The sequence below is a fragment of the Spermophilus citellus genome, assembly GCF_964194105.1.
Source record: "Spermophilus citellus genome assembly, chromosome: 5".
NCBI classification, from domain to species: domain Eukaryota; kingdom Metazoa; phylum Chordata; class Mammalia; order Rodentia; family Sciuridae; genus Spermophilus; species Spermophilus citellus.
The window spans coordinates 144,680,622-144,708,175 of NC_138186.1; the positions used below are offsets into that span (position 1 = coordinate 144,680,622).

The 27,554-nt window shown below is 37.1% G+C and overlaps 1 protein-coding gene across 1 annotated transcript in view; it reads right to left on the reverse strand.

The window, feature by feature from the left end:
• Window positions 1–9,595: 9,595 nt before the first annotated feature.
• The window catches only part of LOC308649517 (thyroid receptor-interacting protein 11-like), a 32,340-nt gene continuing 14,381 nt past the window's right edge, over window positions 9,596–27,554 (reverse strand). The window contains exons 4-6 of the mRNA XM_081295055.1: window positions 24,164–26,637; window positions 20,570–20,577; window positions 9,596–12,094 (exon numbers count right to left, since the gene is read on the reverse strand). Of these exons, the coding sequence (XP_081151181.1) occupies window positions 9,633–12,094; window positions 20,570–20,577; window positions 24,164–26,637 (4,944 nt within the window). The 3' untranslated portion in view covers window positions 9,596–9,632. The remainder of the gene's footprint in view (window positions 12,095–20,569; window positions 20,578–24,163; window positions 26,638–27,554) is intronic.

Genomic DNA, 27,554 nt, shown 5'->3' on the forward strand with positions numbered 1-27,554 from the left:
CATAAAAGACTAATATAAAAATTTAAGCCCCTTTTAGCATCTGCTGAAGTGCGAATCCACGCTGTACCCCAGCTGTGTCTACTGTTGAAGAAGGCATCAACAATACCAAGTGTCCTTTTCTCCCTTTAGACCATTCCTCCTGTGTGTGTGTGTGTGTGTGTGTGTGTGTTAGAAGACTTTTTCATCACTTTGACAACATACCTGAGAAAATTAAATGAGTAAATATTTATTTTGGTTCAATTTCAGGCTCCATTGCTGTGGCCTGAAGTGAGGCAGATTACCATGGCAGAGAGCCTGGCTTCAAAACAGAGCTGCTCAACTCATGGAGATCAGGGGATCAACTCATGGAGATCACGGAGATCAGGTGAGGGGAAGAGAGGACTGAGGAATATGATGTACCCTTCCAGGGAATCAACTCCAATGACCTACCCTCCAACTAGGCCCTACCGCCCACAGTTTTTACCAACTCCCAATAGTCCTGTCCAATCGTGAACCCATCAGTGGATTGATCCACAGATGAGGTTAGAGCCCAGGATTCAATTCACCTTTCTGTAGAGTCCGTTCTGAATGCTGTTACATTGGGGTCCAAGCTTTCAACACATGACCTTTGGGCAACATTCCAGATCCAAATTATAGCAGGGTGCCTCCTTCTCTTTAGGTGTTCTGTGTTTGTTTATTGTTTTAAATCACAAATAATGATCCTTTTTCAGTGTAAGACCTATCACATTTGGCTTGAATCTGGTTCCAGTGGTTGTTGCTCCTACTGCTGAAAGGCATTTCTGATCACTCAGATTCAGTCTTCTAGCATGGTTCACTCTGACCACAGCTGTTTGTCATTTTATATTTCAATCTGAGAGAGATACCTACCTACTGTATTCAAAACTGACCATCCAAATAAAAGCATTTCTCTTCTTGTAAATATGTTTGGAATATTCCTGGAAACTAGGGGGGATATGGAGGGCAAACCCTGGCTCATTCGCGAACACATGTGACAAAAAGCATCCAATAATCATAAGTATATCCTTATACATGTATTCAGTGCCCCCAAAGTACAAGGTATTGTGGTAGATATTGTGAACAACATAAAGCTGTGTTATATACATTTCCTGCTATGAAGTGCAATTGAATACAGTCAATCAATGGGGAAGATGTTACATAGAGTGATCCTTGAATTATAATGCAAGGTCAGCCATTGATGACTGTGGTGGTGAGGATCGCATATGGGGGAAAAGACTAAGTAAGAAAGAATAAGCCAGAAGTAGAGAGCCCTTAATAATGTGGCTTTGTTAAAACACAGTTGAAGATTAAAATAATGAAAGCTTTTTGAGTCTATAAACATAGGGTGATAAATTCTATGCAAGATATTAAGTTTGTACTTTTTTTTAATACCTCATAATTCATTCAAACATTTTCTTATAGATTTCAGTAGAATTTTTAAATCTCTTTAATATGGGCCTTGTCTCTTCTTGTTTCTTTTTTTAAATTTCTATTGGTTGCTCAAAACATTACAATGATCTTGACATATCATATTTCATACATTTGATTCAAGTGGGGTGTGAATTCTTATTTTTACCACGTGTACAGTTTGCAGGATCACATTGGTTATACATCCGAGTTTATACATACTGCCATACTAGTGTCTGTTATATTCTGCTGCCTTTCCTATTCCCTCCCTATCCCCCCTTCTGTCTCCTCCCCTCCCCTCCCATAATCTCTCTCTACCCCATCTACTGTAATTCATTTCTCTCCTTTTTTCCCCTTTCCCCTCACATCCTCTTATATGTAATCTTGTATAACAATGAGGGTATCCTTCCATTTCCATGAAATTCCCCTTCTCTCTCCCATTCCCTCCCACCTCTTGTCCCTTCTAAATGGTAATCTTCTTTTCATGCTCTTCCAGCCTGCTCTGTTTTGAGTCCCCCCTCCTTATATGAAAGAAGACATTCAGCATTTCTTTTCTAGGGATTGGCTAACTTCACTTAGCATAATCTGCTCTCATGCCATCCATTTCCCTGCAAATGCCATGATTTTGTCATTTTTTAGTGCTGAGTAATATTCCATTGTGTACAAATGCCACATTTTTTTTATCCATTCATCTGTTGACTGGCATCTAGGTTGGTTCCACGTTCTAGCTATTGTGAATTGTGCTGCTGTGAACATTGATGTAGCTGTATCCCTATAGTGTGCTCTTTTTAGGTCTCTGGGAATAGTCCGAGAAGGGGAATAGCTGGTGGTTCCATTCCCAGCTTTCCAAGGAATCTCCATAATGCTTTCCAAATTGGCTGCACCGATTTGCAGTCCCACCGGCAGTGTACAAGTGTACCTTTTCCCCCACATCCTTGCCAGCACGTGTTGTTGTTTGACTTCCTAATGGCTGCCATTCTTACTGGACTGATATGGTATCTTAGAGTGGTTTTAATTTGCATTTCTCTGATTGCTAGAGATGGTGAGCATTTTTTCCGTGTATTTTTTGATTAATTATATATCCTTCTCTGAGAAGTGTCTGTTCAGGTCCTTGGCCCATTTGTTGATTGGGTTATTTGTTTTCTTAATGTTCAATTTTTGAGTTCTTTGTATACTCTGGATATTAGGGCTCGGCACATTTGTATTTTTAAGAATTGGCATAATCAATGAAATGTTCCGCACACATTTGTAGGAAGATGAACATAACACTCCAGTGACAATACAATAGTAGAAGGATTGATTTGGACTGAGAAGTTGTTCAGTGAATGATATATTACCCATAAATTTGAATTCTCATTATCATAAAGAAGCAAGGTGAAAATAAGAATTTAAGAGAGTGTTGGGGATATGGCTCAAGTAGCAGCTCGTTCACCTAGCATGCGTGAGGCGTGGGGTTTGATCCTCAGCACTACATAAAAAAATAAATAAAATAAAGATGTTGTGTCCACTAAAGGCTAAATAATAAATATTTTTTAAAACGAATTTAAGATAGTCCATAAATGTTATATACGAACTGTGAAAGTAGATGCTTTCGCATCTAGTGACTTTTATACGTAGGACAAAGAATTAAATGTAGTTCTGCTGTGTACAAAATGATCACAATAAATCACCAATGTCATTTTTTGAAATGGGAAAATGTTTTTTTATTGGTTATTCAAAACATTACCAAGCTCTTGACATATCATCTTTCATACATTTGATTCAAGTGGGTTATAAACTCCCATTTTTACCCCAAATACAGATTGCAGAATCACATCGGTTACACATCCACGTTTCTACATAATGCCATATTAGTGACTGTTGTATTCTGGTACCTTTCCTATCGCCTACTATCTCCTCTCCCTCCCCTCCCATCTTCTCTCTCTACCCCATCTGCTGTAATTCAATTCTCTCCCTTGTTTTTTTTTTCCCCCTTTTCCCTCACATCCTCTTATATTTAATTTTGTGTAACAATGAGGGTCTCCTTCCATTTCAATGCGATTTCCCTTCTCTCTCCCTTTCCCTCCCACCACTTGTCTCTCTTTAATGTTAATCTTTTCCTCATGCTCTTCCTCCCTGCTCTGTTCTTAGTTGCTCTCCTTATATCAAAGAAGACATTTAGCATTTGTTTTTTAGGGATTGGCTAGATTCACTTAGCATAACCTGCTCTAATGCCATCCATTTCCCTGCAAATTCCATGATTTTGTCATTTCTTAGTGCTGCGTAATACTCCATTGTGTGTAAATGCCACATTTTTTTTTTTTTTATCCATTCATCTACTAAAGGGCATCTAGGTGGGTTCCACAGTCTAGCTATTGTGAATTGTGCTGCTGTGCACACTGATGTGGCAGTATCCCTATTAGTACGCTCTTTTAAGGTCTTCAGGGAATATTCCCAGAAGGGCTATAGCTGGGTCAAATGGTGGTTCCATTCCCAGCTTTCCCAGGAATCTCCATATTGCTTTCCAAATTGACCGCACCAATTTGCAGTCCCACCAGCAATGTACAAGTGTACCCTTTTCCCCACATCCTCGCCAGTTCTTATTGTTGTTTGACTTCATAATGGATGCCAATCTTACTGGAGTGAGGTGATATCTCAGGGTGGTTTTGATTTGCATTTCTCTGACTGCTAGAGATGGTGAGCATTTATTCATGTACTTGTTGATTGATTGTATGTCCTCCTCTGAGAAGTGTCTGTTCAGGTCCTTGGCCCATTTGTTGATTGGGTTATTTGTTATCTTATGGTTTAATTTTTGGAGTTCTTTGTATACTCTGGATATTAGGGCTCTATCTGAAGTGTGAGGAGTAAAAATTTGTTCCCAGGATGTAGGCTCCCTATTTACCTCTCTTATTGTTTCTCTTGCTGAGGGGAAAAAAAAAAAAAAAAAGAAGAAAAAAACTTTTTAGTTTAAGTCAGTCCCATTTGTTGATTCTTGTTATTAACTCTTGTGCTATGGATGTCCTATTAAGGAATTTGGAGCCCGGCACCACAATATGTGGATCGGAGCCAACTTTTTCTTCTATGAGATGCAGAGTCTCTGATTTGATATCAAGCTCTTTGATCCATTTTGTGTTAACTTTTGTGCACGGCGAGAGAAAGGGATTCAGTTTCATTTTGTTGTATATGGATTTCCAGTTTTCCCAGCACCATTTGTTGAAGACGCTATCCTTCCTCCATTGCATGCTTTTAGCCCCTTTATCAAATATAAGAAAGTTGTAATTTTGTGGATTGGTCTCTGTGTCCTCTATTCTGTACCATTGGTTCACCCGCCTGTTTTGGTACCAGTACCATGCTGTTTTGGTTACTCTTGCTCTGTAGTACAGTTTGAAATCTGGTATCGCTATACCGCCAGATTCACACTTCCTGCTTAGAATTGCTTTTGCTAATATTTCTCAGACACCTGTAGTTTCTAAAACCACTAAGAGGATTTTTATCAAAATTAATTTTATTAATTTTTTTATTATATTATATAGTTAATATTAAATGATTTAATCTATATTAAATGTTATTTAAATTGACTTTGTTAAATTGTATTAATTTAAATGAAATTTAATGAACTTTTAAATATAAATCAATCTAAAATTTAATCAAAATTAATTTAAAAAATCAATTAAGAAAATAAATTTAAATCAAACAATAGTATTAATAAAATAAATTTAAACAATATTAATTAATAAAATAAATTTAAATTAGATCAATTTATTAAATGATAATATAATTTATATTTAAAAATTTATTAAATTTTATTTGAATTAATTTTAATAAAAATATTCTGAATGGTTTTAGAAACTACAGGTGTTAGAGAAGTATGTGCTATGCAATCTGCTTTTGCTCTTCTCTGATTTCACCTACTTAAGCTAGGAACTTTTGATTATCTTTTACCTTAATTTACGAAAAGGTTGAAACTACTCCTTTTTTAAAGCCTTTCATCTTTCAAAAACTGATGTTAGCTTCTTTCTCTCCCCCAATTTTTTTGATCAAATGTTTTAAAAAATGTGTTGAGAGGCATTATTGTAGAGCCCCCAAAGTATGTAGATAAACAGTCCAGATATTTAATGAAATATTCTTACTAAGTAACTTTTCCATTGGCAATGGATCATGTGATTCCACTTTGGGGTTGACTCATAAAAATACTCTTACTTCTGGACATATTTAACATCTGGAAAACTGAATTAATGTGAGGTGACTTTTCTATAGAAATGGAAATAAGTAAAATGGATAGGGGTCATAGTATTTGGATTAAAAGTATCTTAGAATTTATCCACTAAGCTTCATGATAAGGCCCTCTGCACTGGAATTTTCTTTTAGTACTTGTACCAGGTTATTTGGGATAAACTAAATATTCTCAACATTTTGCAACATCATATTTGGTTTTCTTCTTCTCTAAATCTGAGATCTCCCTCAGGTGGTTTGGATTTTTCATCTTTCCTGTTATTTAAATGTATCATTTTTATCTTAATGCCATTAAATTTAACAAATATAATCATTTCAAAAAAAAGAGTTTGGAGCTAATGGTTCACTAATGCTGCTCTGTACAGTTGCTTACAAAAGTACATCAGAATTGAAGACTGGTGATGATTACCTGCTACACTGGAGCAAAATTTTATAAACAAAAAGTGCTACAGCAAACAAAACAAAATTTTTAGAAAGAGCTATAGCAAAAAAAAAAAAAAAAAAAACTACAGCAAGAAGCAAAAAAAAAAAACCTAGTATCTATATACATATATATATATATATCAGCTTTTTTTCTTTCTCTTTTTGTCTACAAATACAGAGTTCTTTTGCAAAAGGCCATGCTGTAAAACATCAAAAAGGGTTATGGCTTCTTTAAAGTGCTAAATATTTAGAAGATCCTAGAGTACAAGTCTGGCACTGTTGTCCGGGGACACTGGCAGTGGTGTGAAGGTGGGCTTGAAATCTGCGATGGGTTTAAAAAGAGGATGCCCAGGTTATATTATTTTATTTATTTATTTGTTTGTGTGTGTGTGTGTGTGTGTGTGTGTGTGTGTCTGTGTGTTATTCAGATTTGTGAGTTCTTTCTATGCCCTAGAGATTAGTGCTCTATCTGATGTGTGATGGGGCAAAAATTTTCTCCCAAGATGTAGGATCTCTATTCACCTCCCAGATTGTTTGTTTTGTGGAGAAGAAACTTTTTTAGTTTGAATCTATCTCATTTATTGATACTTGATTTTAATTCTTGTGCTCTAGGAGTCTTATTAAGGAATTTTGGGACTAATCCCATATGATTGGAATTAGGGCCTACTTTTTCTTCTGTTACATGCAAGCTCTCTGGTTTTATTCGTAGGTCCTTGATTCATTTGAGTGGAGTTTTGTGCATGGTGAGAGCTAGGGGTTTAATTGCACCTCACTCCAGTTAGAATGTCAGCGATTTTTGAAAATGGCAGCTATGATGAAGACAACAACGATAAGTGTTGGTGAGGATTTCAGGAAAAATGTACACTCCTACACTGTCGGTGGGACTGTAGATTGGTGGAGCCAATATGGAGAGCAGTTTGGAGATTCCTTGGAAATTTGGGAATAGAACCACCATTTGACCTAGCTATCCCTCTTTTTGATCTATACCCAAAGGACTTAAAAACTGCATACTACAGGGACACAGCCACATCAATGTTTATAGCAGCAAAATTCACATTAGCTAAATTGTGGAAACAACTTAGTAGATGAATGCATAAAAAAATGTGGCATTTATACACAATTAATATTACTCAGATACTTACCCTCTCGCTCAGTCCAGGAGACGCTAGTTCCCTTCACTACCTCTGTCAGAGCCTGGTTCCGACAGCTGGTGCCTCGGAGAGGACAGGCTGATCCTGCCTGCCTCCCATGTACCCTTTGTCACAGGGAGCGACATTAATGTGAGACCAAATAAAATCCAGTCATAGACATTAATAGAATATCTCAAAAAAGTATTTAATAAAAAGGCTAGCAAATACAGGGTCTTTAATGAAACTTTAATAAAATTTATGAGACAAGGAAACTGAAAGCACAATATTTTCTTAGGAACTTTTCTGTTTGGTGTTATTCTTTACAATATAGAAGCTTTTCCTAAGAATGCAGGGAGTATGAAATTTCTAAGGCTATCTTGCTGTTTTCTCCATTAAACCCCTTGTCTTAAAAAGAATCTTGAATCTATATTAATCTTTGTAATTTTCTGAGTACCCGTATAACATATTTTTCTCAAGAATGCAGTGAGGTCGCTGTTTCCAAGAGCTCTTCAATTCTGAAATATAAGAAGTGTGTTTCCAGGCATTGAAACCCAAAGGCTCACCTAGACACAATGGAGTGAGCCGAATATATAAAAATCTCTCATGACACATCTGAACTCTGCTTTTCCCAACCCTGTGAAGTCTACTGGAATAAGATTCCAAGTAATTTGGCAGGTCGAAGCAAAATATATACTTTGATATTCTTCTCAGGAGTAACAACTGATGGCATCTTAATTTTGGTAAAATAATGTAAATGTTAAGGTGAAATTTAGAAATAAGAAAGGAAAAGCTGATATGTGTGTAGCTACTAGGTGTTTTTCTTCCTTTTTTTATTTTTGTAAAGTAAAACAAAAGATAAACCAAAAGGTTCTAGCTTAAGTTAGGTAAAATCAAAGAGGAGAAAAAAGAAGATAATATAGCTAATACTTCCCTGCCACCTGTAATTTCCAAAACAACTAAGAGCATTATTATTAAAATTAAAATTAAATAATTCAACCTATATTATGTTAAATTTACTTTGTTAAATTGTATTAATTTAAATAAAATTTAATGAGTTTTTAAATATAAATCATACTATAATTTAATATAAGTTAATAAACAATATCAATTAATAAAATAAATTTAAATCAAACCATAGTATTAATAAAAGAAATTTAAATAATACTACTAATTGATTTAAATTAGGTTAATTTATATTAAATGATATAATTTATATTTAAAAATATATTAAATTTTGTTTAAATTAATTTTAACAAAAATGTTCTGAATGGTTTTAGAAACTACAGGTGTCAGAGAAGTATGTGCTATGCAATCTGCTTTTTCTCTTCTCTGATTTCACCTACTTAAGCTGGAAACTTTTGATTCATCTTTTACCTTAATTTATCAAAAGGTTATAACTACTCCTATTTTAAAGCTTTTCATCTTTCAAAAACTGTTGTTAGCTTATTTCTCTCCCCAACTTGTTTTGATCAAATGTTTTATAAAATGTGTTTATGAGAATTATTGTAGAGCCCCCAATAGTATGTAGATAAGCAGTCCAGATATTTAATGATACATTCTTACTAATTAACTTTTCCATTGGCAATGGATCCTGTGGTCCCACCTCGGGGTTGACTCATAAAAATACTCTTCCTTCTGGACATATTTATCATCTGGAAAACTGAATTAATGTGAAGTGACTTTCGTATAGAAATGGAAATAAGCAAAATGGATAGGGGTCATAGAATTTGGATTCAAAGCATCTTAGAATTTATCCACTAAGCTTCATGTTTAGGTCCTCCCCATTGGAATTTTCGCGTGGTAGTTGTACAATGTTATCTTGGATAAACTAAATATTCTCAACTTTTTGCAACATTATGTTTGGTTTTCATGTACTCTAAATCTGAGACATCCTTCTTATGGGTTGGATTTTTCTTGTTTCCTGTAATTACATGTATCGTTTTTACCTTAATGCCATTAAATTTAAGAAATATTATTATTGTTTTAAAAAAAAGAGGTTGGAACTAGTGGTTCAAGAAGGCTGCTCTGTACAGTTGCTCCCAAAAGTACATCAGAATTGATAACTGGTGATGATTATCTGCTGCATTGGAACAAAATTCTAGAAACAAAAAGTGCTACAAAAAACAAAACAAATTTTTTAAAGAGTACTATAGCAAAAAATCACAACAACAACAACTGAAAAAATAAAATAAAATACCTAGCAGCTATACACTTACATATACCAGCTTTTTTGCTTTCTCTTTTTGTCTACAAACACATGAGTACTTTTTCAAAAGGCCATGCTGTAAAACGTAAAAAAGGGTTATGGCTTCTTTCAAATGCTAAATATTTAGAAGATCCTGGAGTACAACTCTGGCACTATTGTCCAGGGACACTGGCAGTGGTGTAAAGGTGGGCATGAAATCTGCAGTGGGTTTAACAAGAGGATGCCCAGGTCCACCAAGTCCAACTCCAGCTAGGTTACTAAGAGGCACAGCTGCAGAACGTGGAACCAAAACAACTCATCCACTTACTGACACCACCGTGATCTTTATTCAACAGCTGCTCCATTTCGTCCTGTGGAATGTCCAGGATGCTCCCCGTCAACTGCAATACTTCACGACGTTTGTCCTTTGGTGTCTGGAAATGACCAATAAAAAGGTTTCGCATGAGGACTTTGTCCACTTTTCCTTCTGCGCTGTTGACCAAAGTCGACAATTTCTGTTGTGCATGGTCCAACATTTCTTTTCGGAGCTCGTTTTGTTTTTTCAGTTCTTCCATCTGTTCTTCCTTGAGATCTAAGTCTTCTCTCAGTCTGGAAGCAGAATCCAACAGAGCATTTGCTTCATCCAAACGTTCCTGCAGTGATGATACTTCTCCTTCCAGCTTTTCGGCCTTGTTCTTCCATTCAGCTATTGACTGTTTTTCTTTGTCTTCTGCAGCCAAAATTTCCTGGGTGTAAGACTCTTCTGATTCCAAGAGATGGCTGCGTAGCCTTTCTAGCTCCCGGTTTAGGCGTAATTCTTGGTCCCGTAAGTGTTGAACCTCTTTTTCTCTTAGGATTTTTACTTTGGTCTCTTGAAAAATATCAGAATTCAATGTTTGAGCATCTCCTTTCTCTCCAGGCAACTGGGCTTTTAGTTCTTCAATAGTCTTCTGCAAGTTCTTAATTTCCTCCTCTTTTTCTAAAATTAACTGGCTATGCGCAGCATTCATCTGCTCATATTTGTACTTAAATTCATCCATTTCCTCCTTCTGCTCCTGTAAAGACTGAAGTAGTTGCATTTTACGCTGGTTCTGGTTTTCAATGATATTCAGATGGTCTTGAATTTCATCTTCCAGATGATTTTTGACTATATTCAGTTGAGATACCTCCAATTCTAGTTCTGTGACAGCATCAAGAGCTGTCGGCTCAGCCACTGGTACAGCTTGATTGTGCTGTTCCCCAAGTATTTCCAATTCTACTCGCAGATAGTTGTTTTCTGCTCTCATGTAGGTAAGACTTCTGTCCTTTCTTTCCATGGATTGCCTTAAAGTTTCATTTTCTCCTAAAGCCTGAGAACACTTATCTAAATCCTTTTGTAGTTGTGAACTTTTTTCTTCGAGTTTTTCAATAAAAACTTCTTTCTCATTTATGACTTGTATCAATCGCTCCTGTTCGTCTACATAAGATGCCAAAATTTCATCAGTTTCTTTTTCATCAGCAGTCATTTGCTCAATATTCTTTTTGAGTCCTGCTATTTCAAAGTCCTTCTCTTGGCTGAGTTGAACTGCACATTCGTGTTTCAGCTTTAAGGCAGAGGTATCCAAATTATGTGCATTGGAGAGTTCCTGAATAGTCTGCCTGTGATTATTTGCTTCTTCCAACAGTCTTTTTTCTGCCTGGTGCAGTTTGGCTTCAATCTCTTCTTTGTCTCTTTTGAGAGTCTCCGTGATAGTGTCTTTTTCTTGAGAGATTTGATTGTAAGCAGCAATAGATTCTTCCAACTTACGCCTTACATCGTCACGTGCTAAAATCAACATTTCATTTTCCGTTTTGAGTTCAACAGCAACTTTCTTTAAATTTTCATTGAGCTGTTCCTCTTCAGAAAGATTTTGCCTTAAGTTGCTAACTTCAGCTTCTCGTTCTTTAAGCATGTCATCCTTACAATGACTGTTAGAGTCTTCATTCAGAGAAGTTCGATACTTGCTCTTAAATCCAGACAGCTCATCTTCAAGTTGTCTAATGTGATCCTTAAGCCCAAGGTTTTCCTGCTGGATGTTTAAACTATTTTTTTGTGACTGATTTAGCTGATCTACTAAATCTTCTACTTTACCTTCAAGCTTCTGCTTAGTTAAATGCAAATCACTGAGGCTCTGTGCGTCCTCAGTTAACTTCTCCTTCTGCACATGCAACTCTTGGGATATGTTCATTTGATCATCCTCAAGTTGATGAACTCTCTTTTTTTCATCATCTAGATCTTGTTCCAACTTCTTGATGACAAGGTCTCCTTCATTTTGTTGTTTTGATAGCTCCTCTTGCATCAAAATCATGTGCTTTGTAGCTTCCTGATTCTGATGATCCAGTTCTTCTAACTCAGCTATCAGCATTTTCTTTTCATTGATAGTCTGATTCAGTTCTTCCTCCTTTGCCTTCAAGTGAAGTTTTAAGTCTAGTAATTGTACATTCAAATTCATGTCTGTTGAAGCTCTGTTTTTCATGACTTGGTAGTCACAGCTCAATTTTGACAGTGACATCTGAAGTTCCTCTTTTTCTTGACTCAGTGATGCCTTCTCTTTTTCTAAAGCTTCAGCATGCATTTTAAGTTTCAGATGGTCTTCAGCAAGACGGTTATCCTGGTTTAAACCATTTAGTCTCACGATTTCCTTCTCCGCATCAGCCAGGGCTTGTTGAAGCCTGAACACTTCTTCCACTGCTGAGCTCTGAGGAAGGATTTTTCCCTTTTCTGCCACAGTAGAACTCTGCTCCCAAACTGAAATTTCATGCTGATGATCATATATGTCTGGGCTTTGGTTTGGTTGAAGAGTCTTGATAGTATTTTGTACTTTGCAGATTTCACTTGAGTCAGAATGGTGTGTTCCCTGAGCCTCAGCAATCTGCCTCGAGTGGCCAACTTCAGATTCATGTTTTGCAGCTTCAGTTGATAATCTGTTTGTTTCTTGTCGTGATGAGATTATGTCACTAGAGTCCATGTCGTCATCACGAAAGGCTGAAAAATGACTACTGATCAGGGAACCGAACGGAGCCGGTGCAGTTGTTGTTGGCACACCACAAGCTCCCGAGTGTACTGATTGAGCGGCTGCCTGTAGTTGGAAGATCTGATCTTGCAGTACAATCTGTCCTGCTTTAAGATGGCTGATCTCTACCTCTTTCTGTTGCAGTTGATTTTGGTAACTTACAGACTGATGGTTTATTTGTAGCTCTGATGCTTCATGCTTTTCTTCCAGGTCAGTACAATACTCTTTCAGTCTTTCATTCTCACATCTTAGTGTGGAATCAGTAGTTTCCATTTCCTTTCTCCAACAATGATGTAAAGCTGCTTCTGGGTCTCCTAAGTCACCCAGAAGCATTTCCCTGGCGAAGCTGGAGCTATGGCCGGTGAGGAAAGCCAAGCTGCTCCCCACCTGACCCAAGAAGTGGCCCAAGCCTGAGCCCAGGCCTCCAAACCAGGACCACATCGTGGCCACTTCAGTGATCCATCGGACCAGCTCTGAAAAGCGCGTCCATCACCATCCACTTCTGTGCCCCGAACGTCCTCGGGCGTTGCCGGGGTCAATTATGACCCAAGCGCTCAGAATTCCTCAGAGCGCGGGGTTCCTGGGGCTCCACCAACACTAATCATCCCTTCCTGCCTGTAAACTCAGAAGCCTGTCCTGCGCTTTGACCAGGGGCTGGCATCCAGTAGCACACACTCACCCCCTGCAGGGCCTCTGCTTCTTCCCTGCACTTGCCTGTCAGCTATTGGCTCACAGGATTGGGCAGGGTTGGCTGGGAGGAGCTAGAGATCCAGGAAAGTGTTCTAGTTTGAGTCCCAAGGCAGTGTGCTGTGGAGCCAGGAAGAATCAATGTTGTAGATGAAATCCAAAGGTAGTTCACTGGACAGTTCCCTCTTGTCTGGGAGAGGTGGGCTTTTTGTCCCATTCAGTTGCACTCGGTTGACGAGGTGAGGTCTCTCTCCATTACAGAATGGAATCTATTTAACTAAAAAGTCCCCGATTCAAAAGTAAATCTCACCCCATAACACCAGCACAGACACACCCAGAATAAAAGTTGGCCAAGTGTCTGGGCATCGTAGCCCGGACGAGTTAACATGTAAAATTAACCATCACAAAGTCTTAATCATTCTCAGAATTCAAATTATAATATGGATTAAATGTCACTAAAGAACCATCTTTACCCTTTCCAAAAATAAATTTTTGCTGTTAATCTATAAATTTTCGAGTTCATTTTAATATTATTTGGTCCTTGTTAATTCTGATTTGAGTTTATTGAAGTGCTCAAAAATTCCACTTAAATTTCACTTAAGAAAATTTGTTTTAGAGCCAACAGGTTGATGTTCACTTAACCTATTGTTGTTTATCAATGCCAAATATCATCCAGGTTTAAACAGTACAGAGTGAAATAAAAAGTTGAGAAATTTTCTACGATGGAGTAACAATCCTAAATTTAATTCCCATACCTCTAAGGATCAGAAGGAGTTAAGATAAGGCCCTGGTTTCCAAGGTGTTTAAATTCCAACAAGTTAATGAGGAGGCAGTTTTGTAGAGTTGGGGAGAAAGCAAAGAGATGAAGCACGTGGGCTGTAACAGACATACCAGTTGGGACCAAAGCAATTTTGGAGCTAAACTGACAGAATGCATTTAGAAAACCTCTCTCACAAGCATGAGTTGAACAGTAAATGAGAACATAGTGTGTAGTTCTCACCTGATGGCTGGTGCAGAGAAAGTGGCCAACAAATAGAGCCTGCTGCCACTTTGTTCATATTTGCTTTTTGTTTTGTTTAGGATCATTTTCCTCATTACCCTTTAGAAGGGGTTTGGGTTTGCTCCCATTACTCTCTTCCCAGAGCCCATATTCAGGAGACTCTTTTCCTTGAGCTGTTCTTTCTATATGTCTGTTCAGGGAACAAAACCTCAAGGTGGCAGAAATAAAATTCAAAAAAAGGCAGAATTTTTGGAAAATTAATGGTTAAATAGATTCTAAGGATTATATTAATCACCTCATAATGTCTCTTGCCTTCAAGATAGAGCAAGTAGACATAATTACTCAGATTGGTATCAGAAACTAGTGACTGCATTTGTGTGCTGTGCCAGAAAAGGAAATCTTCTTGGTCCTTCTTATTCATCTCCAAATCTGAGAGAGAAATCAGGCCTGTGTTAGTCAATCTCTCCTCATAAAAGACTAATATAAAAATTTAAGCCCCTTTTAGCATCTGCTGAAGTGCGAATCCACGCTGTACCCCAGCTGTGTCTACTGTTGAAGAAGGCATCAACAATACCAAGTGTCCTTTTCTCCCTTTAGACCATTCCTCCTGTGTGTGTGTGTGTGTGTGTGTGTGTGTGTTAGAAGACTTTTTCATCACTTTGACAACATACCTGAGAAAATTAAATGAGTAAATATTTATTTTGGTTCAATTTCAGGCTCCATTGCTGTGGCCTGAAGTGAGGCAGATTACCATGGCAGAGAGCCTGGCTTCAAAACAGAGCTGCTCAACTCATGGAGATCAGGGGATCAACTCATGGAGATCACGGAGATCAGGTGAGGGGAAGAGAGGACTGAGGAATATGATGTACCCTTCCAGGGAATCAACTCCAATGACCTACCCTCCAACTAGGCCCTACCGCCCACAGTTTTTACCAACTCCCAATAGTCCTGTCCAATCGTGAACCCATCAGTGGATTGATCCACAGATGAGGTTAGAGCCCAGGATTCAATTCACCTTTCTGTAGAGTCCGTTCTGAATGCTGTTACATTGGGGTCCAAGCTTTCAACACATGACCTTTGGGCAACATTCCAGATCCAAATTATAGCAGGGTGCCTCCTTCTCTTTAGGTGTTCTGTGTTTGTTCATTGTTTTAAATCACAAATAATGATCCTTTTTCAGTGTAAGACCTATCACATTTGGCTTGAATCTGGTTCCAGTGGTTGTTGCTCCTACTGCTGAAAGGCATTTCTGATCACTCAGATTCAGTCTTCTAGCATGGTTCACTCTGACCACAGCTGTTTGTCATTTTATATTTCAATCTGAGAGAGATACCTACCTACTGTATTCAAAACTGACCATCCAAATAAAAGCATTTCTCTTCTTGTAAATATGTTTGGAATATTCCTGGAAACTAGGGGGGATATGGAGGGCAAACCCTGGCTCATTCGCGAACACATGTGACAAAAAGCATCCAATAATCATAAGTATATCCTTATACATGTATTCAGTGCCCCCAAAGTACAAGGTATTGTGGTAGATATTGTGAACAACATAAAGCTGTGTTATATACATTTCCTGCTATGAAGTGCAATTGAATACAGTCAATCAATGGGGAAGATGTTACATAGAGTGATCCTTGAATTATAATGCAAGGTCAGCCATTGATGACTGTGGTGGTGAGGATCTCATATGGGGGAAAAGACTAAGTAAGAAAGAATAAGCCAGAAGTAGAGAGCCCTTAATAATGTGGCTTTGTTAAAACACAGTTGAAGATTAAAATAATGAAAGCTTTTTGAGTCTATAAACATAGGGTGATAAATTCTATGCAAGATATTAAGTTTGTACTTTTTTTTAATACCTCATAATTCATTCAAACATTTTCTTATAGATTTCAGTAGAATTTTTAAATCTCTTTAATATGGGCCTTGTCTCTTCTTGTTTCTTTTTTTAAATTTCTATTGGTTGCTCAAAACATTACAATGATCTTGACATATCATATTTCATACATTTGATTCAAGTGGGGTGTGAATTCTTATTTTTACCACGTGTACAGTTTGCAGGATCACATTGGTTATACATCCGAGTTTATACATACTGCCATACTAGTGTCTGTTATATTCTGCTGCCTTTCCTATTCCCTCCCTATCCCCCCTTCTGTCTCCTCCCCTCCCCTCCCATAATCTCTCTCTACCCCATCTACTGTAATTCATTTCTCTCCTTTTTTCCCCTTTCCCCTCACATCCTCTTATATGTAATCTTGTATAACAATGAGGGTATCCTTCCATTTCCATGAAATTCCCCTTCTCTCTCCCATTCCCTCCCACCTCTTGTCCCTTCTAAATGGTAATCTTCTTTTCATGCTCTTCCAGCCTGCTCTGTTTTGAGTCCCCCCTCCTTATATGAAAGAAGACATTCAGCATTTCTTTTCTAGGGATTGGCTAACTTCACTTAGCATAATCTGCTCTCATGCCATCCATTTCCCTGCAAATGCCATGATTTTGTCATTTTTTAGTGCTGAGTAATATTCCATTGTGTACAAATGCCACATTTTTTTTATCCATTCATCTATTGACTGGCATCTAGGTTGGTTCCACGTTCTAGCTATTGTGAATTGTGCTGCTGTGAACATTGATGTAGCTGTATCCCTATAGTGTGCTCTTTTTAGGTCTCTGGGAATAGTCCGAGAAGGGGAATAGCTGGTGGTTCCATTCCCAGCTTTCCAAGGAATCTCCATAATGCTTTCCAAATTGGCTGCACCGATTTGCAGTCCCACCGGCAGTGTACAAGTGTACCTTTTCCCCCACATCCTTGCCAGCACGTGTTGTTGTTTGACTTCCTAATGGCTGCCATTCTTACTGGACTGATATGGTATCTTAGAGTGGTTTTAATTTGCATTTCTCTGATTGCTAGAGATGGTGAGCATTTTTTCCGTGTATTTTTTGATTAATTATATATCCTTCTCTGAGAAGTGTCTGTTCAGGTCCTTGGCCCATTTGTTGATTGGGTTATTTGTTTTCTTAATGTTCAATTTTTGAGTTCTTTGTATACTCTGGATATTAGGGCTCGGCACATTTGTATTTTTAAGAATTGGCATAATCAATGAAATGTTCCGCACACATTTGTAGGAAGATGAACATAACACTCCAGTGACAATACAATAGTAGAAGGATTGATTTGGACTGAGAAGTTGTTCAGTGAATGATATATTACCCATAAATTTGAATTCTCATTATCATAAAGAAGCAAGGTGAAAATAAGAATTTAAGAGAGTGTTGGGGATATGGCTCAAGTAGCAGCTCGTTCACCTAGCATGCGTGAGGCGTGGGGTTTGATCCTCAGCACTACATAAAAAAATAAATAAAATAAAGATGTTGTGTCCACTAAAGGCTAAATAATAAATATTTTTTAAAACGAATTTAAGATAGTCCATAAATGTTATATACGAACTGTGAAAGTAGATGCTTTCGCATCTAGTGACTTTTATACGTAGGACAAAGAATTAAATGTAGTTCTGCTGTGTACAAAATGATCACAATAAATCACCAATGTCATTTTTTGAAATGGGAAAATGTTTTTTTATTGGTTATTCAAAACATTACCAAGCTCTTGACATATCATCTTTCATACATTTGATTCAAGTGGGTTATAAACTCCCATTTTTACCCCAAATACAGATTGCAGAATCACATCGGTTACACATCCACGTTTCTACATAATGCCATATTAGTGACTGTTGTATTCTGGTACCTTTCCTATCGCCTACTATCTCCTCTCCCTCCCCTCCCATCTTCTCTCTCTACCCCATCTGCTGTAATTCAATTCTCTCCCTTGTTTTTTTTTTCCCCCTTTTCCCTCACATCCTCTTATATTTAATTTTGTGTAACAATGAGGGTCTCCTTCCATTTCCATGCGATTTCCCTTCTCTCTCCCTTTCCCTCCCACCACTTGTCTCTCTTTAATGTTAATCTTTTCCTCATGCTCTTCCTCCCTGCTCTGTTCTTAGTTGCTCTCCTTATATCAAAGAAGACATTTAGCATTTGTTTTTTAGGGATTGGCTAGATTCACTTAGCATAACCTGCTCTAATGCCATCCATTTCCCTGCAAATTCCATGATTTTGTCATTTCTTAGTGCTGCGTAATACTCCATTGTGTGTAAATGCCACATTTTTTTTTTTTTTATCCATTCATCTACTAAAGGGCATCTAGGTGGGTTCCACAGTCTAGCTATTGTGAATTGTGCTGCTGTGCACACTGATGTGGCAGTATCCCTATTAGTACGCTCTTTTAAGGTCTTCAGGGAATATTCCGAGAAGGGCTATAGCTGGGTCAAATGGTGGTTCCATTCCCAGCTTTCCCAGGAATCTCCATATTGCTTTCCAAATTGACCGCACCAATTTGCAGTCCCACCAGCAATGTACAAGTGTACCCTTTTCCCCACATCCTCGCCAGTTCTTATTGTTGTTTGACTTCATAATGGATGCCAATCTTACTGGAGTGAGGTGATATCTCAGGGTGGTTTTGATTTGCATTTCTCTGACTGCTAGACATGGTGAGCATTTATTCATGTACTTGTTGATTGATTGTATGTCCTCCTCTGAGAAGTGTCTGTTCAGGTCCTTGGCCCATTTGTTGATTGGGTTATTTGTTATCTTATGGTTTAATTTTTTGAGTTCTTTGTATACTCTGGATATTAGGGCTCTATCTGAAGTGTGAGGAGTAAAAATTTGTTCCCAGGATGTAGGCTCCCTATTTACCTCTCTTATTGTTTCTCTTGCTGAGGGGAAAAAAAAAAAAAAAAAAGAAGAAAAAAACTTTTTAGTTTAAGTCAGTCCCATTTGTTGATTCTTGTTATTAACTCTTGTGCTATGGATGTCCTATTAAGGAATTTGGAGCCCGGCACCACAATATGTGGATCGGAGCCAACTTTTTCTTCTATGAGATGCAGAGTCTCTGATTTGATATCAAGCTCTTTGATCCATTTTGTGTTAACTTTTGTGCACGGCGAGAGAAAGGGATTCAGTTTCATTTTGTTGTATATGGATTTCCAGTTTTCCCAGCACCATTTGTTGAAGACGCTATCCTTCCTCCATTGCATGCTTTTAGCCCCTTTATCAAATATAAGAAAGTTGTAATTTTGTGGATTGGTCTCTGTGTCCTCTATTCTGTACCATTGTTTCACCCGCCTGTTTTGGTACCAGTACCATGCTGTTTTGGTTACTCTTGCTCTGTAGTACAGTTTGAAATCTGGTATCGCTATACCGCCAGATTCACACTTCCTGCTTAGAATTGCTTTTGCTAATATTTCTCAGACACCTGTAGTTTCTAAAACCACTAAGAGGATTTTTATCAAAATTAATTTTATTAATTTTTTTATTATATTATATAGTTAATATTAAATGATTTAATCTATATTAAATGTTATTTAAATTGACTTTGTTAAATTGTATTAATTTAAATGAAATTTAATGAACTTTTAAATATAAATCAATCTAAAATTTAATCAAAATTAATTTAAAAAATCAATTAAGAAAATAAATTTAAATCAAACAATAGTATTAATAAAATAAATTTAAACAATATTAATTAATAAAATAAATTTAAATTAGATCAATTTATTAAATGATAATATAATTTATATTTAAAAATTTATTAAATTTTATTTGAATTAATTTTAATAAAAATATTCTGAATGGTTTTAGAAACTACAGGTGTTAGAGAAGTATGTGCTATGCAATCTGCTTTTGCTCTTCTCTGATTTCACCTACTTAAGCTAGGAACTTTTGATTATCTTTTACCTTAATTTACGAAAAGGTTGAAACTACTCCTTTTTTAAAGCCTTTCATCTTTCAAAAACTGATGTTAGCTTCTTTCTCTCCCCCAATTTTTTTGATCAAATGTTTTAAAAAATGTGTTGAGAGGCATTATTGTAGAGCCCCCAAAGTATGTAGATAAACAGTCCAGATATTTAATGAAATATTCTTACTAAGTAACTTTTCCATTGGCAATGGATCATGTGATTCCACTTTGGGGTTGACTCATAAAAATACTCTTACTTCTGGACATATTTAACATCTGGAAAACTGAATTAATGTGAGGTGACTTTTCTATAGAAATGGAAATAAGTAAAATGGATAGGGGTCATAGTATTTGGATTAAAAGTATCTTAGAATTTATCCACTAAGCTTCATGATAAGGCCCTCTGCACTGGAATTTTCTTTCAGTACTTGTACCAGGTTATTTGGGATAAACTAAATATTCTCAACATTTTGCAACATCATATTTGGTTTTCTTCTTCTCTAAATCTGAGATCTCCCTCAGGTGGTTTGGATTTTTCATCTTTCCTGTTATTTAAATGTATCATTTTTATCTTAATGCCATTAAATTTAACAAATATAATCATTTAAAAAAACAGAGTTTGGAGCTAATGGTTCACTAATGCTGCTCTGTACAGTTGCTTACAAAAGTACATCAGAATTGAAGACTGGTGATGATTACCTGCTACACTGGAGCAAAATTTTATAAACAAAAAGTGCTACAGCAAACAAAACAAAATTTTTAGAAAGAGCTATAGCAAAAAAAAAAAAAAAAACTACAACAAGAAGCAAAAAAAAAAAAACCTAGTATCTATATACATATATATATATCAGCTTTTTTTCTTTCTCTTTTTGTCTACAAATACAGAGTTCTTTTGCAAAAGGCCATGCTGTAAAACATCAAAAAGGGTTATGGCTTCTTTAAAGTGCTAAATATTTAGAAGATCCTAGAGTACAAGTCTGGCACTGTTGTCCGGGGACACTGGCAGTGGTGGGCTTGAAATCTGCGATGGGTTTAAAAAGAGGATGCCCAGGTTATATTATTTTATTTATTTATTTGTTTATGTGTGTGTGTGTGTGTGTGTGTGTGTGTGTGTGTGTGTTATTCAGATTTGTGAGTTCTTTCTATGCCCTAGAGATTAGTGCTCTATCTGATGTGTGATGGGGCAAAAATTTTCTCCCAAGATGTAGGATCTCTATTCACCTCCCAGATTGTTTGTTTTGTGGAGAAGAAACTTTTTTAGTTTGAATCTATCTCATTTATTGATACTTGATTTTAATTCTTGTGCTCTAGGAGTCTTATTAAGGAATTTTGGGACTAATCCCATATGATTGGAATTAGGGCCTACTTTTTCTTCTGTTACATGCAAGCTCTCTGGTTTTATTCGTAGGTCCTTGATTCATTTGAGTGGAGTTTTGTGCATGGTGAGAGCTAGGGGTTTAATTGCACCTCACTCCAGTTAGAATGTCAGCGATTTTTGAAAATGGCAGCTATGATGAAGACAACAACGATAAGTGTTGGTGAGGATTTCAGGAAAAATGTACACTCCTACACTGTCGGTGGGACTGTAGATTGGTGGAGCCAATATGGAGAGCAGTTTGGAGATTCCTTGGAAATTTGGGAATAGAACCACCATTTGACCTAGCTATCCCTCTTTTTGATCTATACCCAAAGGACTTAAAAACTGCATACTACAGGGACACAGCCACATCAATGTTTATAGCAGCAAAATTCACATTAGCTAAATTGTGGAAACAACTTAGTAGATGAATGCATAAAAAAATGTGGCATTTATACACAATTAATATTACTCAGATACTTACCCTCTCGCTCAGTCCAGGAGACGCTAGTGCCCTTCACTACCTCTGTCAGAGCCTGGTTCCGACAGCTGGTGCCTCGGAGAGGACAGGCTGATCCTGCCTGCCTCCCATGTACCCTTTGTCACAGGGAGCAACATTAATGTGAGACCAAATAAAATCCAGTCATAGACATTAATAGAATATCTCAAAAAAGTATTTAATAAAAAGGCTAGCAAATACAGGGTCTTTAATGAAACTTTAATAAAATTTATGAGACAAGGAAACTGAAAGCACAATATTTTCTTAGGAACTTTTCTGTTTGGTGTTATTCTTTACAATATAGAAGCTTTTCCTAAGAATGCAGGGAGTATGAAATTTCTAAGGCTATCTTGCTGTTTTCTCCATTAAACCCCTTGTCTTAAAAAGAATCTTGAATCTATATTAATCTTTGTAATTTTCTGAGTACCCGTATAACATATTTTTCTCAAGAATGCAGTGAGGTCGCTGTTTCCAAGAGCTCTTCAATTCTGAAATATAAGAAGTGTGTTTCCAGGCATTGAAACCCAAAGGCTCACCTAGACACAATGGAGTGAGCCGAATATATAAAAATCTCTCATGACACATCTGAACTCTGCTTTTCCCAACCCTGTGAAGTCTACTGGAATAAGATTCCAAGTAATTTGGCAGGTCGAAGCAAAATATATACTTTGATATTCTTCTCAGGAGTAACAACTGATGGCATCTTAATTTTGGTAAAATAATGTAAATGTTAAGGTGAAATTTAGAAATAAGAAAGGAAAAGCTGATATGTGTGTAGCTACTAGGTGTTTTTCTTCCTTTTTTTATTTTTGTAAAGTAAAACAAAAGATAAACCAAAAGGTTCTAGCTTAAGTTAGGTAAAATCAAAGAGGAGAAAAAAGAAGATAATATAGCTAATACTTCCCTGCCACCTGTAATTTCCAAAACAACTAAGAGCATTATTATTAAAATTAAAATTAAATAATTCAACCTATATTATGTTAAATTTACTTTGTTAAATTGTATTAATTTAAATAAAATTTAATGAGTTTTTAAATATAAATCATACTATAATTTAATATAAGTTAATAAACAATATCAATTAATAAAATAAATTTAAATCAAACCATAGTATTAATAAAAGAAATTTAAATAATACTACTAATTGATTTAAATTAGGTTAATTTATATTAAATGATATAATTTATATTTAAAAATATATTAAATTTTGTTTAAATTAATTTTAACAAAAATGTTCTGAATGGTTTTAGAAACTACAGGTGTCAGAGAAGTATGTGCTATGCAATCTGCTTTTTCTCTTCTCTGATTTCACCTACTTAAGCTGGAAACTTTTGATTCATCTTTTACCTTAATTTATCAAAAGGTTATAACTACTCCTATTTTAAAGCTTTTCATCTTTCAAAAACTGTTGTTAGCTTATTTCTCTCCCCAACTTGTTTTGATCAAATGTTTTATAAAATGTGTTTATGAGAATTATTGTAGAGCCCCCAATAGTATGTAGATAAGCAGTCCAGATATTTAATGATACATTCTTACTAATTAACTTTTCCATTGGCAATGGATCCTGTGGTCCCACCTCGGGGTTGACTCATAAAAATACTCTTCCTTCTGGACATATTTATCATGTGGAAAACTGAATTAATGTGAAGTGACTTTCGTATAGAAATGGAAATAAGCAAAATGGATAGGGGTCATAGAATTTGGATTCAAAGCATCTTAGAATTTATCCACTAAGCTTCATGTTTAGGTCCTCCCCATTGGAATTTTCGCGTGGTAGTTGTACAATGTTATCTTGGATAAACTAAATATTCTCAACTTTTTGCAACATTATGTTTGGTTTTCATGTACTCTAAATCTGAGACATCCTTCTTATGGGTTGGATTTTTCTTGTTTCCTGTAATTACATGTATCGTTTTTACCTTAATGCCATTAAATTTAAGAAATATTATTATTGTTTTAAAAAAAAGAGGTTGGAACTAGTGGTTCAAGAAGGCTGCTCTGTACAGTTGCTCCCAAAAGTACATCAGAATTGATAACTGGTGATGATTATCTGCTGCATTGGAACAAAATTCTAGAAACAAAAAGTGCTACAAAAAACAAAACAAATTTTTTAAAGAGTACTATAGCAAAAAATCACAACAACAACAACTGAAAAAATAAAATAAAATACCTAGCAGCTATACACTTACATATACCAGCTTTTTTGCTTTCTCTTTTTGTCTACAAACACATGAGTACTTTTTCAAAAGGCCATGCTGTAAAACGTAAAAAAGGGTTATGGCTTCTTTCAAATGCTAAATATTTAGAAGATCCTGGAGTACAACTCTGGCACTATTGTCCAGGGACACTGGCAGTGGTGTAAAGGTGGGCATGAAATCTGCAGTGGGTTTAACAAGAGGATGCCCAGGTCCACCAAGTCCAACTCCAGCTAGGTTACTAAGAGGCACAGCTGCAGAACGTGGAACCAAAACAACTCATCCACTTACTGACACCACCGTGATCTTTATTCAACAGCTGCTCCATTTCGTCCTGTGGAATGTCCAGGATGCTCCCCGTCAACTGCAATACTTCACGACGTTTGTCCTTTGGTGTCTGGAAATGACCAATAAAAAGGTTTCGCATGAGGACTTTGTCCACTTTTCCTTCTGCGCTGTTGACCAAAGTCGACAATTTCTGTTGTGCATGGTCCAACATTTCTTTTCGGAGCTCGTTTTGTTTTTTCAGTTCTTCCATCTGTTCTTCCTTGAGATCTAAGTCTTCTCTCAGTCTGGAAGCAGAATCCAACAGAGCATTTGCTTCATCCAAACGTTCCTGCAGTGATGATACTTCTCCTTCCAGCTTTTCGGCCTTGTTCTTCCATTCAGCTATTGACTGTTTTTCTTTGTCTTCTGCAGCCAAAATTTCCTGGGTGTAAGACTCTTCTGATTCCAAGAGATGGCTGCGTAGCCTTTCTAGCTCCCGGTTTAGGCGTAATTCTTGGTCCCGTAAGTGTTGAACCTCTTTTTCTCTTAGGATTTTTACTTTGGTCTCTTGAAAAATATCAGAATTCAATGTTTGAGCATCTCCTTTCTCTCCAGGCAACTGGGCTTTTAGTTCTTCAATAGTCTTCTGCAAGTTCTTAATTTCCTCCTCTTTTTCTAAAATTAACTGGCTATGCGCAGCATTCATCTGCTCATATTTGTACTTAAATTCATCCATTTCCTCCTTCTGCTCCTGTAAAGACTGAAGTAGTTGCATTTTACGCTGGTTCTGGTTTTCAATGATATTCAGATGGTCTTGAATTTCATCTTCCAGATGATTTTTGACTATATTCAGTTGAGATACCTCCAATTCTAGTTCTGTGACAGCATCAAGAGCTGTCGGCTCAGCCACTGGTACAGCTTGATTGTGCTGTTCCCCAAGTATTTCCAATTCTACTCGCAGATAGTTGTTTTCTGCTCTCATGTAGGTAAGACTTCTGTCCTTTCTTTCCATGGATTGCCTTAAAGTTTCATTTTCTCCTAAAGCCTGAGAACACTTATCTAAATCCTTTTGTAGTTGTGAACTTTTTTCTTCGAGTTTTTCAATAAAAACTTCTTTCTCATTTATGACTTGTATCAATCGCTCCTGTTCGTCTACATAAGATGCCAAAATTTCATCAGTTTCTTTTTCATCAGCAGTCATTTGCTCAATATTCTTTTTGAGTCCTGCTATTTCAAAGTCCTTCTCTTGGCTGAGTTGAACTGCACATTCGTGTTTCAGCTTTAAGGCAGAGGTATCCAAATTATGTGCATTGGAGAGTTCCTGAATAGTCTGCCTGTGATTATTTGCTTCTTCCAACAGTCTTTTTTCTGCCTGGTGCAGTTTGGCTTCAATCTCTTCTTTGTCTCTTTTGAGAGTCTCCGTGATAGTGTCTTTTTCTTGAGAGATTTGATTGTAAGCAGCAATAGATTCTTCCAACTTACGCCTTACATCGTCACGTGCTAAAATCAACATTTCATTTTCCGTTTTGAGTTCAACAGCAACTTTCTTTAAATTTTCATTGAGCTGTTCCTCTTCAGAAAGATTTTGCCTTAAGTTGCTAACTTCAGCTTCTCGTTCTTTAAGCATGTCATCCTTACAATGACTGTTAGAGTCTTCATTCAGAGAAGTTCGATACTTGCTCTTAAATCCAGACAGCTCATCTTCAAGTTGTCTAATGTGATCCTTAAGCCCAAGGTTTTCCTGCTGGATGTTTAAACTATTTTTTTGTGACTGATTTAGCTGATCTACTAAATCTTCTACTTTACCTTCAAGCTTCTGCTTAGTTAAATGCAAATCACTGAGGCTCTGTGCGTCCTCAGTTAACTTCTCCTTCTGCACATGCAACTCTTGGGATATGTTCATTTGATCATCCTCAAGTTGATGAACTCTCTTTTTTTCATCATCTAGATCTTGTTCCAACTTCTTGATGACAAGGTCTCCTTCATTTTGTTGTTTTGATAGCTCCTCTTGTATCAAAATCATGTGCTTTGTAGCTTCCTGATTCTGATGATCCAGTTCTTCTAACTCAGCTATCAGCATTTTCTTTTCATTGATAGTCTGATTCAGTTCTTCCTCCTTTGCCTTCAAGTGAAGTTTTAAGTCTAGTAATTGTACATTCAAATTCATGTCTGTTGAAGCTCTGTTTTTCATGACTTGGTAGTCACAGCTCAATTTTGACAGTGACATCTGAAGTTCCTCTTTTTCTTGACTCAATGATGCCTTCTCTTTTTCTAAAGCTTCAGCATGCATTTTAAGTTTCAGATGGTCTTCAGCAAGACGGTTATCCTGGTTTAAACCATTTAGTCTCACGATTTCCTTCTCCGCATCAGCCAGGGCTTGTTGAAGCCTGAACACTTCTTCCACTGCTGAGCTCTGAGGAAGGATTTTTCCCTTTTCTGCCACAGTAGAACTCTGCTCCCAAACTGAAATTTCATGCTGATGATCATGTATGTCTGGGCTTTGGTTTGGTTGAAGAGTCTTGATAGTATTTTGTACTTTGCAGATTTCACTTGAGTCAGAATGGTGTGTTCCCTGAGCCTCAGCAATCTGCCTCGAGTGGCCAACTTCAGATTCATGTTTTGCAGCTTCAGTTGATAATCTGTTTGTTTCTTGTCGTGATGAGATTATGTCACTAGAGTCCATGTCGTCATCACGAAAGGCTGAAAAATGACTACTGATCAGGGAACCGAACGGAGCCGGTGCAGTTGTTGTTGGCACACCACAAGCTCCCGAGTGTACTGATTGAGCGGCTGCCTGTAGTTGGAAGATTTGATCTTGCAGTACAATCTGTCCTGCTTTAAGATGGCTGATCTCTACCTCTTTCTGTTGCAGTTGATTTTGGTAACTTACAGACTGATGGTTTATTTGTAGCTCTGATGCTTCATGCTTTTCTTCCAGGTCAGTACAATACTCTTTCAGTCTTTCATTCTCACATCTTAGTGTGGAATCAGTAGTTTCCATTTCCTTTCTCCAACAATGATGTAAAGCTGCTTCTGGGTCTCCTAAGTCACCCAGAAGCATTTCCCTGGCGAAGCTGGAGCTATGGCCGGTGAGGAAAGCCAAGCTGCTCCCCACCTGACCCAAGAAGTGGCCCAAGCCTGAGCCCAGGCCTCCAAACCAGGACCACATCGTGGCCACTTCAGTGATCCATCGGACCAGCTCTGAAAAGCGCGTCCATCACCATCCACTTCTGTGCCCCGAACGTCCTCGGGCGTTGCCGGGGTCAATTATGACCCAAGCGCTCAGAATTCCTCAGAGCGCGGGGTTCCTGGGGCTCCACCAACACTAATCATCCCTTCCTGCCTGTAAACTCAGAAGCCTGTCCT